The sequence below is a fragment of the Sorghum bicolor genome, chromosome 10 (genome assembly GCF_000003195.3).
Source record: "Sorghum bicolor cultivar BTx623 chromosome 10, Sorghum_bicolor_NCBIv3, whole genome shotgun sequence".
NCBI classification, from domain to species: Eukaryota; Viridiplantae; Streptophyta; class Magnoliopsida; order Poales; family Poaceae; genus Sorghum; species Sorghum bicolor.
In genome coordinates this window covers 2,827,730-2,845,582 of record NC_012879.2, presented here as the reverse complement: position 1 = coordinate 2,845,582, position 17,853 = coordinate 2,827,730, and the positions used below count along the sequence as shown (strand labels likewise).

General features: G+C 43.5%; 1 protein-coding gene across 1 annotated transcript; it reads left to right on the top strand.

Moving 5' to 3' along the window:
* On the top strand, positions 13,294-15,640 carry LOC8068769 (AP2-like ethylene-responsive transcription factor BBM2). Its single transcript, XM_021449270.1, has 7 exons — positions 13,294-13,616; positions 13,776-13,858; positions 13,973-14,070; positions 14,447-14,520; positions 14,663-14,713; positions 14,803-15,430; positions 15,473-15,640. The coding sequence occupies exons 1-7, from the start codon at positions 13,294-13,296 to the stop codon at positions 15,638-15,640; spliced, it is 1,425 nt and encodes a 474-aa protein (XP_021304945.1).

Genomic DNA, 17,853 nt, shown 5'->3' with positions numbered 1-17,853 from the left:
CCTGTGCTGCTGCTCTGTGGTGTGTGGATGGACCGGCTTTGGGCCTGTGGTGACATGGGCCTACCTCACTGCCCTCCAGCCCATGGACCCACTTGACAGCGAAGTAGAGTCGTCGATGGCCACCGTTCTAGGGCCATTTGGGCCTGTCTATCTATCCGTTTTCTCTGATGTGTCGAGAGTCCAACCTTAAATTTTTATTTACATGCTATGATAAAAAAAGTAGGAGCTCAAATTAAGACCCAACTCCAACTCACTGTAACACTCTCGTGTTAAGCGAACTAAAACATGACATGTCATCATGAGCATTGCATAGTTTATTGTTAAGTAAACCCTGATGCATTAACTTAAAATAAGTTTAAATTTGGTTGAATGTGCTTAAGAATTAAAGTGTGTTTATTTTATGTATGGATGCTTGTTTTGGAGTTTAAAAACCATGGGTGAAAATTTTTCCGAAAAACTTAGGGGGGGAACCCTAGTTTTCAAAACCCTAGATTTGCCCCCTTTTGTGCAATTCAAAAACCAAGCAAAATTTGAAGTTGAGTTTAAAAGCAAAGTTGTAGATCTTGTCAAGATGTACAACTTTGGTGTTTTGGGTTTTTGGAGTTTCCATACAAAATTCAAAGTAATTTTGAAAATACAGATTTCCGGAAAGTGACCCCTTTTCAAACTTAAATCCCCAATTCAAAATCTGTTTGGAATTTTGAAAATTGGTCAACATGAAAGTTGTAGGGTTTGAAAAGTTGAACAACTTTCATGTTGGGAGTTTTTCAAGTTGCTATACAAAAATCAAAAGTAATTTTGGAAATTCTGTTTTGCCCCAATTCAAAAATTTGGAATTTCTTTGAATTGAGTTTGAATTTCAAAACGGTTTGGCCAATTTAGCTAATTTCCACGCAGAATTGGCTCTGGCCACCAAAAGATGTTTTGTAGTTCACAAAATTTTGTACAACTTTTATTTTGGTGAAATTTTGGCTTTAGTTCAAACTTTGGCTGTTTTTGCTAAAGGACAGAATGGGGAGGATATGGACGTCTACAGTAACCGATATGCTCCTCGGCGCTCTGTCCAAGCGCGGCCACCGCTCGCGCCGCGCCGCCTGCGAGCGTGAGGGCACGCAGCTGCTTGCTGTCAGAGTCGCCAAGCGACGTGGACGTCATAGCCTCGCTCCTTTCTCCTTTCTGAGCACCGACGTGGACGACGTCGTCTGTTTGCTGTCCATGACCGAAAGAAACCCGACGCCCTTCCCCTTCAAATTCGTCGTGCTCAACACCTCTCTCACCAAATTGAGCTGTCCACGATGTTCGCCATCCCTATGCGAACCCAGCGCACTCCCAAGCTCGCTGCATAACCCACTCAAGCGCCGGAGTTTCTTTTCCTTCTCCAAATCCGACCGAGCGCCGCCGTGATCGAGCTCCACCGTGGCCAGTACTACTCCGACTCTCTCCACTGCCTCTCCTTGCTCCTTTGAAGTCTTGGTGAGCCCCTCAAGCTCGTGCGCCCTTTGGTTTGCTTTCTATCCGTTCGCAGTAGCCGGTGTCCGCACCGTAGGCCGCGTCGTCCGCCATGGACGCAGGCAAGGGGAGTAGGAGGGAGTAGCTTGGGCTTTGTATACCTTGGTAAGTGCGCAAGGGACCGGAGATGCTAACCCATCCCACCGCGGGAGCCGGGAGCTCACCGGCGCAGAGCCGGGGCTCATCGGAGCGACGGGCGGGAGGTGGAAGACGACTCTGACGGGCGGGACCCGCCCGTCAGTGGTCGCGTGTGGAGGGGCGCGCGCAGTTCGCGCGGGGGAGTGCTCGCGGGCCGCCTTGGGCCGGGTCCAAGCAGGCCGTCAGTGAAGCACAGTGCTGTTTTTTTTTCTCTTTTCTTTTATGCAGTTTTTGTATTATGTTTGATTTTATGTATTAAATCATGTGCTGGTTCAAAAATTGTGAGAATTTTTGTATAGCTTCCATAAAATGGATAGAGCATAAGAAAAATGTTAGGTTTTATTTTCTGGTAATTTTCAGGTATACATAAATTGCCTCTGTTTATTAATGAGTAAACCTTCCATGATTTTTAGTAAATTATGGGTATATCCAAAAATCATGAAATTTAATATGTGACCTTATGTTACTGTTATCTAGCTTCAAGAATAATTTCAGCTCTGTTTGATAAAGTATGCTCTGTCTCTTAATAAAGCTATTTAAAAATAATTATCAAAGAAATAGAAATAATTATTCCTTTAGGCTTTGTGTGATATTTTGGATGGATTGGCAACCAGTGGTTACTTAGCATGATATGCTCCTTGGTTATGGTTTATTTTCATATAAATAATCTTTATGGTATGATAGATTCACAATATTGCTTAATAAAAATAATAAAGTTTGTTTAGTAGCGATTTATGCTTTGATAGCTAGCTTTGTTTGTTTCTTTACCATGAAGGTAAATTGTACTTGAGATAGTCATGTTTATTGTTGTCATCCAAGAACATGTAACCTGTCTTTATCATGCCATGAGTATATCATAATCATGCATATGCACTTTTACGTATAGAATACGCTCCGGAAGAATCTGATCCTCAGTGGGTTTCTTCCGAGTTTGTGGATCCTTCGGGTGTTGTTGAATTGCCGAACGTCCCCTCCGACCAAGGCAAGCCCCGGACATTAAACCCTATCCTTGTATTTTCATAAAGTTATTTATATCACTTGAGTTAATATGATGCATTAGGTAAATAGGAATTGAGTGAATCCTATTTGCTGCATTATCTACCTTGATGATTCTATATTAACCTTGATACTTGTTTTATGAAAATGCTTAGTATGCTTAGCCCTGCTTATTAGATAAGTTTTCAAATGAGAAAGTTTGAAGGGTTGTTGTGGCATACTTTTGTAGTCGATAATGTTAAACTTGAGACCGGTCGGTGGATTTGCTTTAAGAATGGAGTCTTAAAGTAGTGTCTCCAACTGTGTCGATTAAGGACCGTACCGTTGATTGGCCTGTTGTGATTGAGACCTTTGAGTACAGCCCACATGCGCTGGTAAGCCTTACCTATAGCTATTCCGATACTTGAGAACGGCTAACCACGTACTGGGAGTGGAAAGATGGCGAGAGTAGCGTGTACCCACCTTACGGATCTGAGATGACCGGGAAACATCTAGATTGGCTGTAGGATGGTGGTGTACTGTACTCTCGGGTGACGCTGGACCCGTTCTTGTATGGGAGGATCTATAGAAAAGGTTGACATATGCAAGATTAAGTTCTACATATGTCGTGTGGTACTGAATCCCCAGCTGGGTTTAATCGATTCGAATCGCCGTGTTTCCTCGGATATGGAGCCTCAATCCTCACCCCATCATCGTAGTAATAAGTGAATCTTTGGTATAAGAAGGACATGGTTTGCTTATGAACGTTTGATAATGATTTGGTTAGTCATAAATAATAACCTTGAGTTAAAACTTGAAAGTAGATTTTACTCTTAGTAAGCTTTTATGCAGAAGAAATACTTGATCTTGATAAAGCTTTACCTTGAATCCCTATAGCCTGCATACCTGAGTCTCCACCTCTTTTATAGTCGGTTAAGTCTTGTTGAGTACTTTTGTACTCAGGGTTTTATTAACCCCTGTTGCAGGTGAACCTCTTGATTATCCTTTTGATGGTCATGGTTATTTTACTCTTGTGGAGGAGAGTGGTGATGATGAACCTGATGTGTGACCTTGGGCAAGTAAAAACTTGTTGTGTGATCTATGGTTTATGTAATATAAAGTTCCGAAGCTTTTATGTATCAAATACTTATGGTTTTGTAAGCTATGAACGTAAATTTCCAATCTATGTTATGTAACCTTTCCGCTTTTACTCTGATTTCTCTTATCTATGAAATGTTGTAATACTGTGATGCTTGATGAGGGAATTCCTGAAAAGAATGTTACGTGGATGATTCGGGTTTTCCGAGGACACCCGACAGACTTCTTGAGTCATTTGGAACTCGTGCACGTCAATCAGAAGTCTTTGGGACAATGATGTGTGCATGTGGGCCACTTAATTCAGGGAGGTTCTGCCACACTCACCTCCTAAACAAGTAGAATAGAGGGTTCTAGATGTGAGGAGTTGAAACTATAATTTAGGAGGGCATGGAAAATGGGAGCCCAAGTAGGAGGTGGGTTGGATTTGATTTTTTTGAATCAAGTCCCTAGATTTAGAATAGGGACTTGTTTAGGAGGTGGGTTGGAGTTGCTCTAGGACCTATTCGGAAGTGATTCTTCAAATTCTCCCAAGAAACGGAACCATTTTTTACAATCTGAATGGTTTCAACGTGACATTAGGTCCGTTGTGGGTGGTAAATCGGATTGCTCAATAGTTTATCTTTCTTAAGAAATATTTCAGGATAAATTTGTCCAAATTTTTTTTATTGAAAGTTTCCAATATTGCTTTATAGGAAGTGTTTTAGGTTCTGCTTCAGTTGCTTAAGTTTTGGCAGTCTAGAGGGAAAGCTTTTCTGCTTAGCAGTTGGTTGATCATGGATCACAACTTTGTATTGGTTCAGCTGGGTTGCACCCATTCGTTTATGAATGTGGGAGGCCGGAATGCATCATTTATTAAAAAAAAGATAAATGGAAAACAAACGTCGCTATCCTACCGCTGCCACCACAGTCTGCACACGACAACACCTAATAAAACCATCGAGATGTCATCATCGTAGGGTAAAAATATGTATCCCCTTCCTCGCAAACAATGTGTTCCCTAATTTCAGCAAATCTCACAGTAGAAGTATTGTTTGGTTTTTAGGAAAAAATAAATCAGGCCCTTCAGTTTTCATGAAAAACACAAACAACAACGGCAAGTGAGAAGGAACTCGAATGCAAGATATACAGTGTACTACATAGCTTGTCCACGGCTCCTACACGTATGAACAACCACACCCAATGCAAGTGGATCGAAATAAAGATTTTTTTTTCTGTAAAGTAGTTTGAATACCTAAACATCGTTTGAATAGACTTTAAAAGACTATTCGGACAGCTTCAAAAGATATTCAGAAAAAGACTATTATTTTTTTGGGTAAAGACTATTATTTTTTATAAGTAGTTCATTATATCACCTTTAACTATTTTTTTTCTAGAAAATAATATTCAGATAACTTTTTCAAAACAAAAAACCTTTTTTTTCAAAAGATTACTTTCCTATAAAACAAGTTCATTTTATCCTCCCAATGGCGTCCAACTTACCACTCCGTATATAGTTAACGCAATATCACATAGGATGGTTGATGATAGGATGTTATTCTATTATATAAGATAAAACCGTTATTGTAATTAAACACCCAAAATGTAAAAAGTAAAAACCTGCTTTTTAACAAGACCTGTTTAGCTAACAGTAATTTCAGCCATAACTTTCCAGACCAGCGACAGAGAAATATATTGCGGTTCAAGGAGGAACTAGAACAACATGGAGCCAAGAGAAAAAGAGTTGGCTTGATACTTCAATTGGACCGAATCAATAGAGAAAGATAAGCTGGATCAATTGTATTGATGTTCTAGTGCTTAGCGTAAGCAAGAGGATGTTTGTTTGCTTCCAGGGGGGTGGGGGGAGGGGAGAAGCCGACGATTGTAGCTTTGGTTGCTTGGATTGGAATTTTGCTTGCGTGTGCGAAAATTGGAACTAGGGCTGCATGCTCAGATTGGGTTCAGGTTGAGGCTGGTGTTGACCTGTGTGTTGGATTCACATGAGGAAGGAGGGAGCAGCGAGGGCACAATTTGTTGTTGCTAGGTAAATTTGTACCAAGATATCCTTTGTTACTGCCTTGTTGTTGCCTGACTTAATTGAAGAAGATCGATAGAGCAGGAAAGGAGAAAAAATAAGTGTGGCGAGGCCTCTTGGGAGAGATGGACAGATTGTAAGACTTATTGGACCATCCAAAATCCGCTTCTTCTTCTTTTTTTCTTTAATTATTATTATGTGTGCTAGGCTGCCCGCCTCTGTTTTGCTTGCACTTCTTGCCTTTTTCTTTAATGACATGTAGTTAGTAGTGTAGATTTTTTAGAGCATGTTTGTTGTTTGTGTATGTGCAGAAGAAAATAATTATCACCCTATTACCAGGCAGGGTTGGATCTACGAAAATATTTAGCAAAGACTTCTTCAACCTCTAATAGCTTGAGCCTCTCAAAGTGTATCCATCACAAAAATTCCTAGGGAGGGGGGTGGGGGGGGGGGGGGGGCTAAGCAGAGCTTCATGGTCCAGCTGCCCTTTGCTTCATGGTCCACTATTATTGATCTTCAATGCTCATAAAACTCAATATAGAAAATTTTGACTGCAAACAAGCATATTAAAAAAGCAATGAATTGGTGCGTGTAACAATTTTCTCCAAATAATGAAGCCATCTATATAAGATAAATTCATCAAGTTTTTCATTCTGTGACTGAACGGTTACTGATGGTTGGAAACCGAAGTTTCTAAAAACCGAAAACCAGACCCAAGTACACCAAATGCCCAGTCCTACAATTAGGATCTAAGCTATGTCTAATCGTTTATTTCTTGCTATAAGATATTTAATTGTTTATTGGACTTGGTCGTGTTAGCAGTAGCAACACATGGAAATATTTGCTAGTAATTCAGAAAGTAAAAATAGATATATTTTTCCTCTTACTTAAGGCATGGGCCTGTTCTTTGTCCGCTGCACTGTTTTAAGTGTCAATTCTCCCACCAAACATTGCTTCGTTTGTCCTCTCAGTCGTCCTCACTGGTGCTTGTTAATCCATTCCTTAGACTGCTGGGGGCAGCTACGTTTTTCCCCTTCAAAATAGATCAGTTGTCACAGCTAAGAATGGCCCCCATACATCATCCATTGTGCACGAAAGTTCTACTAAAAGACATACATAAACACGCGATTAAAAACAATGTCGCTGTTTGGCGCCCATCAGGGTTGCAAAAAATAAGGTGGAGTCAAGGATTCTGCCACGCGCGCTCGGCAGGAACGAAGCCCTGCCCTGCGAACAACCCAAGGCTGCAGATGTTCGTTCTCCCGTTTTGTCCACATCTCATATCTTTCCTGCCTGGAAATGCTGCTGCCGTGCCGACTAAGTATGCACAGTACAACTGCATCTTAATTAATATTCTATCCTAATTACCGGCCCGTCAATGCTTCAGGTATCAGAATTCCAAGCTGTGCCCCAGCTAGCATGCTGCTGGTCATTGTCTATATAATATACTCCCTCAGTCCTAAAAAGTTTGCCATTGTACAGTTTAAAATTTGTCCCACTAAAACTACATGTTGGCACAGACGTGGGCACCCTCTCATCCACAGTTTTTTTTGCTCGGTACCTCCCTGTTCTCTGTGAAAGATTCCAGATCCTTGAGCTGCAGGGCCAGCGACGGATCGCAGTGCACCAACATTTTTTTGCAATTTACCTTTCGATTGGTTTCTGTGTTAGTCTTAGGGTCTGTTTGGTTTTCCTTGATAAATTTTAGTTAGCTAAAATTATTTTAGCTACTCTTGCTCTGGTGCATGCATAATACGTATGAGAAGAATTATATATTGCCATCATTCTCATGTGGTAGTATTCAGCGCCTGCCGGGCAGAATTATTCATATTCTGACAAAAAAAAAAGTCATTGTCTTCTTTTTTTTCTGACTATATATATATATATATATATATATATATATATATATATATATATATATATATATATATATATATATATATATATATATATATATATATATATATATATATATATATATATATATATATATATATATATATATATATATATATATATATGATGCAAACTCTAATCTGTGCAAATACTATTCTACACCAAACTGTAATACTGAACAGAATTCGGTATTGTTCAGTACTCGTGTTTCAGTATTGTTCAGTATTTCGTGGTCCTGGGTGTACAACTAGATGATACTGAACGTTGTTCAGTACTGCTCAGTATTTTTTCTACTCAATTTTGACTTGTAGTGTAGAATATTATTCTACACTTAGGGTGTAGAATAGCGCTACCGTATATATATACTGTTATACTGAGCAGAAAAAATACTAAGCAGTACTGGAGAGTGTTCAGTATCATCTTGTCCAACACCCAGAACCACGAAATACTGAACAATACTGAAACACGAATACCGAACGATACTGAATTTTGCTCAGTATAACAGTTTGGTGTAGAATAGTATTCTACACCTAGGCTGTAGAATAGCATATATATATATATAACTCATTGTACTATTTTACTGCAAAGATTTTTCTTATTCACGCCAATGTTATTGGATGTGTGCTTCTTTAGCTATGCTAGCTTACATTCAATATGCAAAGGTAGGACGCGTTTTTTCTACACGTGTGTAGTTACTCTCATGTATATATCTCTAAATTTAAGGTGTATATGACCGGACAAAATGTATATAGACGAAGTATATGATCATACTAGACCATCTAGGGTGATATGTATGTTAAGTATGCATGCATACATAGAGTATATAGTTATACTTATAGTATATAATATAGTAGTGGCATTTTAGTAATATATTAAAAATATAATTTTTTTGAAAAAATTTCACGTGATAAGATCTAGAGTATCTTAATATAAGTATCTAAACATGCTCAAACCGATAAACAAGTATGAATATATACACAATATGGTTTATTAAAGATGAGAGTAACTATATATATACTAATTTACGATAATTTTATATACTAATTTACGATAATATGTATACATATTTACGATAGTTGGATTACTATAACACATGAGAATATTTACCGTAATGTTACAGTAAATCACTTAGTAAGGAGTTACTATAATCTTGTAAATTGATATAGTAATTATCGTAACTCAAAGTGACTACAGAATAACATATTTTGTAGCCAACTACAGAGTAATAGTTCTGTGTGTGTATATATATATATATATATTCCTGTTTTCTTTTGTCCGATAGTCTTCTGCCAGTGTGAAATACATCACATATATAGGAGGAGATAATAAAACTGTCTTAGTAATGCATGTACCATCAGTGCATCCAAGATCGACTAAGACATCGTTTAGTTCACCCTAAAAACAAAAAAGTTTTCAAGATTCTCCGTCATATCGAATATTGCGGCACATGCATGAAGCATTAAATATAGACGAAAACAAAAATTAATTACACAGTTTATCTGTAAATCGCGAGACGAATCTTTTGACCCTAGTTAATCTATGATTGGACAATATTTACCACAAACAAACAAAAAGTGCTACAGTAGCGAAATCCAAAATATTTTCGCATCTAAACAAGGCCTAACAAGAACCATGAATACTTGTTGTGCTGAAATGATCTAATTGCTTTTCTTACCATGCCTAAGCACGTTTTTAAGAGGATTGGAATAGAAAGAGAAACAACACATAACCCTAGTAGGCCTAATCTTACCAAGTTCACTCAGATCCTTGCAAGACAAGTCTCACAAAGGATCATCAACAAAGTTTGCAATCAGTTAATTACATAAAAGGCATATGTGACTTGACAAAGCTTAGCACTAAGAGGAGCGATAGAAACAACCACACGATTACTACCCGAAGGTGATACTCCAAGCAGTGAAAACCTCCTCCATGCATCTGACCAACCAATACGAGCTTGATGAACGCAGCAATCACCCTCTAGCAATCAAGACACGACCTCTTCTTGAAGCAAGGCTTCTTGAACACCTTTGCCAATGAAAATCTAAGGTCGGGTAGTGGAGATAGTGGGAGAAGGGAAATGGCAACACCTCCAACAATTAGGGGCAAATGATGTGTCATGAACCACACAATAGCCAGTGATGATGGAATGCATACACTCAGTGTTCCCACAACTAAGACAAGTTAAATTATATTAAAGTGTCGAAACGATCCGCGACCACCAAAGTCATGCAAGGTGCCACAATGACCGACGCCCAACAACAACAGCAAGCAAAGGGAAAAAAGGACTGCAAGTGATCACAAAGCACCACCTTGTTAATTGAGAGCCTTCTTGACTTAGACACCATAGATAGAAGCACTCGAAAGTGCAATATCCAATCCATCTCTAGTAAGGAGGCCATTCTGGTAAATATGATAAACTTGAAGGGTAGCATAAGGCGACATTGACAAGTATCCCATTATTAATGGAGATGGTGGTTGATGATGACAAAGAAGAATGAGCAACATGCAACGAAAATAGTTAAGGCACCATGTGATTAGAACTGGTGGAAGCGCAACAAATGCGGGGTGGACTCATCAACATCGAGGTCAACTCCCCTTGAAAACAGGGAGAATGCAAAAGGAGTAAATGGTTTAAGAACCTCCTTGGCATTGACATGGGGGACTGAGGAGCAATCAACCAACCAAAGCTACAAGGAGTAGATCTGGTCCTGCAGGAACTCAATAAGATAAATCTCATCTACAATAATGATGACTTATGAGCCTAAGCCATGCCCAATTGAAGAATGACATCCTTGGTGATTTCCCCTTGGACTTCAATATAGTGGTAAATCCATTCGACAGCTGGGATGACAAGGGCACACTGCGTGAAGACAGGGGCAACTTACAAGCGAGGAGTCTAGTCGATGAGGTGTGGAGCGGTGGGGGCAACGAAGCTAGCCTAGCACTGATTGCTAGTGGGCGACAACAATGCTGCACAAAAGAATCTAGGAATGCCCAACTATTGGAGAACGACTACGGCAAAGCATGGCCGAAGGATTGCTAGTCCCTTAGGTGCAAGGTCACCAAACAATGGCACCATCACCTCCTAGGTATGACATGGCGATGACGGTTAAAGAAGCAAAGAGTATTGGTGGGGGAAAATAGGCTTGGCAAATGATGTCTACTAGAGCATATCCACCCCAGGAAGGGTTGAGAGACAAGGGACACTGATGGACACCATCAGCGCTATTGGAGGGATTGGATGACTCGATGCGACCGGCCCAACACAAATGGAACATCATTTTCGAGATGCAGATACTATGGGAAAGATGAGCATCCCATAGAGAAGATGGGTCTAATGGGGCAAGGCATAGAATCAGCTAGAAAAGGGGTGGGTTTAAGATGTGTAGAGCATGGAGGGGGAGGGAGGTGGTTGGGCGCTCGTGAAGGCATAGGAGGCGTGATCGCATAAATGTGAGTGCCCCAAATGGTCTAATTGCTAGTAAAGGAATTGATGGAACCAGTGCGAGTAAGATGTTTACTCATCGTTCTACTGCAATAATGGTGAATGGATTTGTTTTCTCGTATTGTTGCTGGATGCTAGACGGTGGTTGCTTCCGCTAAAGGGGAAAGTAGAGGAAGGACACAACTTTGCTAGAGCACACATGTAAACCACAAACTATATAGGAAGCTGATCACTACCATCTCTAGAACCAATTTGATCACTGATTTTGCCCTTATTAGGCAGTGAAAGTGGGCAATGATAATATATAAGCTCCATCGCTATCAGTTTCAAACCGACGATGAAAATGATGATCACCATCGGCTTGTTATATGAAACCGACGATGAAAATGATGAAAATGGTGAATGGATTTGTTTTCTCCCACTGTTATGGCTCGCTCACATGCCGCCATGGGCGCCACTCTCACAGGTAGGCTGGTTATATGAACCGAGCTCACACATGTGCCGTCACCACACCCATGCCATTAGGGGGCTACTAGCTGGGGCCCACACATCGTGGGACACCTCCATAGCTGCCGCCGAGCAGGCTGTGCTCGTGCACGCTACCGTCTAGCTCATGCACTGGGGGGCTCACCGGGGAGCCACTGCATGCCAAGACTCGCGAGAAGGGATAGGGAGGAAGAGAGGGAGAGATATTTCTTCATTCACTAAGGGAGAGGATGAGACAGTGGGCCATAGGATCCGTGTGCTATTCACAGGGCAACACCTGCATGCACTGTCCAAACCGGCAGTGTTGTTTGAAGCCGGCTATCAAAACCATCTAGTTTTCACTGCCAGTTCTTTGTCCCGAACTGACGGCGGACTGTGAAAATACCGCTGGAAAAGAACTTTTCTGTAGCAGTGAACTGCATTGCGCGTAGAAGATGGACACCTGGTGGTATAGTGCAAAAGCATTGAGCGCATACAAAAGCATTGATGTGCACAGCACATACGCTGAAAAGGGCAGGGAGATGCGGTGAAACTTCCTGCTGAAACAGAGAAGGCTATATAGCCGTGCAATAAGTACAGTATTTACGAGGATAATTAATGAGACAACAATCAAGCTATGCGAGTTCCTTGATGTTATCATGATCTTGAAAGGGATTGTATTTTTGTGATTGGGCGACGGTAATCAAGCAATGCAAGTCCGTGTCTCTTTTACAGCTTGCATGAGATTCTCATCAGATCTTGTTCCTCAACTATGCTTAGGGACTTTTTAATAAGGTTACAAATAGGCATAGTGGTCAACTTACTAAGTTTGGTTAGCGCTATCTACTAACTATAAGAATCTACACTCATCCAGAATGTACCATATATATGCAACGTATTATTAGGTATTTTTTATGCTTGGCTGGTCCTGTTTATATTAATATTATATCACTTAAGTGAAAAAAGTTGCATATTTTGCAGTATGGTGTTTTGACTTTTCTAAATACATCACTTTTATTATGTATCTAGATATATCATATATCTTGTATCTAGAAAAAGCTAAAATGGCCTACAATTTAGAACCGGAGAGTATATATAAATAGGAACTACTTGGAATTATACATGCATTCTGTTGAGCCTCCCAAAGCCCAATATCTGTTGTCAGCTGTATCATCCACATATATTAATTTACCAACATTTGTGTCTAGAGAAAAAACCATATGTCATTGATAGTATTCTCCACAAGAAAAGTGCAAGTTGTATCTGCACTCTACTAAGTGTTTTCTGTCAGATATTATAGGCTAATTTGTTTCATCCGACTGGATTTAATTTACCAACATTTCTTTTATTTTGAAGAGAAGTTATCATATATACAATAAACCATTGACTGTTTAGCTTTGTGATATAAATTCTGGACACGCAAGGAGAGTTTTCTTTTTTTTTCCCGGCCAATGAATATTATGCGCCAAGTAGCTAGGCAGCGGCAACACAATGCAAGGCGTGTAAGCTGTCGAGGCCAGCAAGAGACAAAGCGGCGTGGCACCGAGAACACCGCCGCCCTGCTGTCGTTTTCAGCGGAGATAGATGGAAACAAGGACGAAATACCAGCCGTGTGCCATCTGTTCTCGATCAGCTGCATATAAACATTCACACGCACGTAGGGAGCGGAGCTACCTCCCGGCCCTTTACTTCCAATTCCAACACACAACATCGATCTAGCCGGCCGGCCTTCTGATCTCTGGTGGTGGCCGTGGCCATGGAAACCTACAGCCTGCAGGTGAAGGATGAGCTCCACGGCGGCGGCATCGGCATCGGAGGAGGAGGGCAGGGGCTGTACTGCGGCGCTACGCCGAGGCCGGCGGCTCCTGCGGCCACCGGCGGCGGCGGCGGCGGCGGGGACGGTGCTGTGAAGAGTAATAAGAGGAGTAGGAAGAGGGAGCCGCCGCCGCCGCCGCCGTCGTCCCTGGTGACGATGAGCAACGGCGGCAAGGACGAGGCGGTCGCCGGCAGCGGCGACAAGTCGGCGAGTAGCAACAGTAACGCGTCCAAGAGGAGCTCAAGGTTCAGAGGCGTAAGCAGGTAATTAATTAAGCTGCTAGCTATTTGTGTGCTTTTGTATATAGCTAGGCTAGAGCATGTACGTACGTACGTACGTACGTACGTGAATTTTGGTCCAGGCGTATATACGTATTGAGAACGTTTATTTGCATGTAATTGCTTCTACGTACACACACGCAGGCATCGGTGGACGGGCAGGTTCGAGGCGCACCTGTGGGACAAAGGGACATGGAACCCAACGCAGAAGAAGAAAGGGAAGCAAGGTACAGTACGTCGTAGTTCGTACAAAATTGAGCATGAACAAGATCAAGATGTATACATATATATCGATCTTTTGTATGACACGTACGTACGCGTGCCACGATGTTGTTGAACAGTTTACCTTGGAGCGTACAACGAGGAAGACGCGGCAGCAAGAGCGTATGATCTGGCAGCGCTCAAGTACTGGGGACCTACCACCTACACCAACTTTCCGGTACGTCGTATATATACTCTCATATATGGTGTTGGATCGGAGTATAAAGCTACGGTTCCTTTTTGATGAAAGTAGTAGTACGTAGCTAGTAGGGCCGTGGAAAAGAAAATTATGGTATGTACCAGTATATATGTGTATAACAAACCTCCTCCAAAAATACACAACAATAAGAGGAGTGCTGTAGGGAGAATCCAAGAGTTGTACAAGGAAAATCCTATATATATCTTGTACAACCAGCAGTATTACAGTTGTAGAAGGTAATTTGAGAACAGTCCAAATAAAATTTCTAGGCAAGGTGTATATATGCTATACAAAATATATTTTAGATTTCGAGCATCATGATCAATATCAATATGATTTGTTGTACATCTGGCAGGTCGTGGACTACGAGAGAGAGCTCAAAGTGATGCAGAATGTGTCCAAGGAAGAGTACCTTGCCTCCATACGAAGGTGACCATATACACACTCATATAGTTCTATGCACCAACGAACTGTAGTACGTTCGTGTTCTGATGTGCTCCACAGCTCGCAGAGAAAGATCCAAGCTAGAGTGATCGAATAATGTTTTTGTTTTCCCCCATTGGCAAAGCAGGAAGAGCAACGGCTTCTCCCGCGGAGTTTCCAAGTACAGGGGCGTCGCACGGTACGTACGCACGACACACCTAGCTTGTCCGGCCGATCATCTCGCCGGTCATGCATGGCCGCCGCCTGACGCACATCGCTTGCACGCAGGCACCACCACAACGGCAGATGGGAGGCACGGATCGGCCGGGTGTTCGGCAACAAGTACCTGTACCTGGGCACGTACAGCACGCAGGAGGAGGCGGCGCGCGCCTACGACATCGCCGCCATCGAGTACCGCGGCATCAACGCCGTCACCAACTTCGACCTCAGCACCTACATCCGCTGGCTCAAGCCCGGCGGCGGCGTCGAGGACAGCGCCGCCGGCACCCCGACGTCGGGCGTCAGGGCGCCGGGTATACCGCCGGCGTCGCTGTCCCTACAGGCTGGCGGCCTCCTGCAGCACCCGCACGGCGCCGCGGCCGGCATGCTGCAGGTCGACGTCGACGACCTCTACCGCGGGCAGCTGGCCGCGGCGCGTGGGGCTGCTCTGTTCTCTGGCGGCATCGACGACGTGGGCTCCGTGTACGCAGCTGGCAGCGCAGGGCCCAGCCCGACGGCTCTGTGCGCCGGGAGGCCGTCTCCATCGCCGTCGCCGTCGTCGTCCACCACGGCGCTCAGCCTGCTGCTGCGCTCGTCAGTGTTTCAGGAGCTCGTGGCGCGGAACGCCGGCGGCGGCGCCGCGCAGCAGCAGCAGCTCGTGGTCGCGGACGACGACGGGGCAGTATCGCCGGCGGACGTTGTTGACGCCAAAGTTGAGCAGCCGGAGGCAGAGGGCGAGCTGGGTCGTCACGGTGACCAGCTCTACGGCGCGGCGAGGGCGGACGAGGACGAGGACGCGTTCGCCTGCTCCATGTACGAGCTTGACGACAGCTTCGCGCGCATGGAGCAGTCGCTCTGGGGCTGCCTACGATCATCGGATGCACCTGATAATATGAACAACCTCTGATCACAATTCAATTAACGGCTGATGATGATGGGATGGACGAGACGAATAACCGATCGACATGGTCGGTCAAGGAGGTGTGGTGGAGGAGACAATGGCTATGGCTCGGAACTTGAGCTTGAACTTGTCGACATTGGAGTGTATAGAATGTTAGGAGCTGGGTGCGTGTGCGTGAGGTGTGAAAAATGGGAGAGTCGTCAGTTGTCAGTTTCTGTGGATTTCTTCGGTCGTTGCAAATGTTCCATAGCTAATTGGAGTGACATTCAAATATGTGTCAAATTGATCGTTACTAATGGATATAGATTGTTATGTGGTCACCTGCTGATAAAGTCGCGCCTCGCCTATTTATTCAACGATCGCACCGGTTGTTTCAATACATCTGAATCGAATTCATACCATGTTGAATGTGTATTGGATTCAGAGTATGTGGTGGTGCGCAGTGAACGTGCCAGTGCATTACAATGGGATGTGCAACTTATTGCATTGTCACCTACATACTTTGCGTCTCGGAGATTTATTCGACAATGGCGCCATCTATTCTAACACGTGTATTGGAATTGAACTCTGTACCATCCACTAGAGCAAATCAGAACTTTGTTGAGTGTCATACCCTTTAATTATCGACGAAAATTTTGCGGAGTGCTCTTTGCCGAGTGCAGCACTCGGCAAAGCACCTATTTGCTGTAGTGATCATTGTAACTAGCTCATCATACCAGCAAGGGAGAGTTTAGATTATACAAGTTTAGGTACTAGATCCAACATGTCAGATTCAGATCAACGATGAAATAACATATCATTCAGCATTTTGAGCAAGTAGAAACTATAGATGGTCAAACGAGGCAGGTCCAATGGGTCGACGTGGGCACAACCCCAAAAAGCATGACCCTAACCCAGCACGTCACGATGTCTGTAGTGCCAGTACCAACAGTGCCTAGGTTATCACGACTCCGGGCCGCAGTGGTGGCACAGGCACGACATAGCTAATAGGCTGGAACAATCGACCCAAACTTTTCTAGACATTGGGCAGCCCTTGAGGAATTTAAAAGTGTGAATATAGATACGAGAGTATATAAATATTCAAAACCCTAGCCCTCAAATAACAGTTCCTTGTCCCGCCTCTCTTACCAAAATATGTGTACATCCTCCATCTCGCGCAACAACCACGTTTCTCTCTCATGCGGCGCCCGCTCCCTCTCGTGTGATGCCTGACGGTGCGACGATCTCAGCCATGGAGCTGGGCTCCCTCGTGCGGTGGCGCGACACCTCAGTGAGGAGAGCTAGGGCTCCCTGAAAGGATCAAGATGCCCAAGAGGGGGGGATTGGGCTTCTCTAAAAATTTAAGCAACCTATAAGCTCCAATTCAACCCCTTGTGCCTAGTGTGATCTGTTCCAATCCTATTCTAGCAAGGCAATTCTAGGAATGTAAATGCTAGAAAGTAAAGGAGTAGAGCAAGAGGAACGCAGCGATGTTTTGCTGAGGTATCGGAGAGTTGCCACTCCCAACTAGTCCTCGTTGGAGCACCCGCCCAAGGGTCTTGCTCCCCCTTGGTCCGCGCAAGGACCAAGTGCTCTCTACGGGCTGATTCTTCGACACTCCATCATGGTGAATCGTCCAAAACTGCTCACAAGCTTGACACAAGCCATCTACAAGAACTCCGGGCGGTCTTCGTGCCTCCAATCACCACCGAATTGTCTAGGTGATTGCGATCACCAAGAGTAACAAGCAATGAACTCTCACTTGATGCAAACAAGGCACTAGAGAGTGGTGGATGCACACTTGACTCTTGGAACTCTACTAGAGAAGGATTCACTCAAGAAATCTCTCAATTCTCAATCCTCTCTAGGCTCTTGCTTCTCTCTTGCACCACAAGGTGATTCTCAACTTATTAAAATGGGCAAGAGACCTTCCATGGACGAGGTGGAGGAGTATAAATACTCCCCATCAAGTCCAAGGGCCGACCAACCGTTTTACACTGAAAACGGGAGCACCGGATGCTTGTAATGTTGCACTGGACGCACTGCACAGAGCGTCCAGTGACACATTAACAGCTAACTATACTGCCTCTGACAGAGCACCGGACGCACCCTTAGTGGGTCTGGTGGCATCGTCCGGTGTGAGGGGAAATTTACACCCTCCCTAGGTATGGGACCGGATGCTCCCCGGCGTGTCCGGTGCTAGCGTCTGGTGCCCTGGTTAACTGCAGACTTCCCTGGGT